Source organism: Limulus polyphemus, unplaced genomic scaffold (assembly GCF_000517525.1).
Source record: "Limulus polyphemus unplaced genomic scaffold, Limulus_polyphemus-2.1.2 Scaffold419, whole genome shotgun sequence".
NCBI lineage: Eukaryota > Metazoa > Arthropoda > Merostomata > Xiphosura > Limulidae > Limulus > Limulus polyphemus.
The window spans coordinates 227932-228336 of NW_013666029.1; the positions used below are offsets into that span (position 1 = coordinate 227932).

General features: G+C 29.9%; 1 protein-coding gene across 1 annotated transcript in view; it reads right to left on the reverse strand.

Annotated features, from left to right (window-relative positions):
- Positions 1–268: 268 nt before the first annotated feature.
- Positions 269–405, reverse strand: part of LOC106458127 — a 25876-nt gene continuing 25739 nt past the window's right edge. Inside the window, exon 13 of the mRNA XM_022384280.1 lies at positions 269–355. Within this exon, the coding sequence (XP_022239988.1) occupies positions 269–355 (87 nt within the window). The remainder of the gene's footprint in view (positions 356–405) is intronic.

A 405-nucleotide genomic window follows, 5' to 3' on the forward strand; every position in this document is an offset into this window, starting at 1 on the left:
TAATTGACAAGGCTATGATACGAGATAAGAATATCATTCATCTAAATTAGTGCTAATATTAACATACATACTTAGTAATAAATCCGTTTTATTTTTTATAATAATTCCACGTTAATCGATTCCGATAATTATGTTATTAATTCCATAAACAATTTATAATAAAAAACTCATTATACAACACTATGTAGAACATAAAATACTTGGGTTTCAGTCAGTTCTCTCAGAACTTTGCTCAACACTGTCACACTGTTTTCCTTAAAAGCTCTAGTCACTTCACATTTCCAGAATTTTCAACAAAGAACTTAGATTGTGACTCTACTGAAGATGGGGAAGAATTATAAAGATGATAAATCTCCTGGAGAAAAATTAATCTGTGACTTTGTGGCTTTTAACAGGCTCATCAGG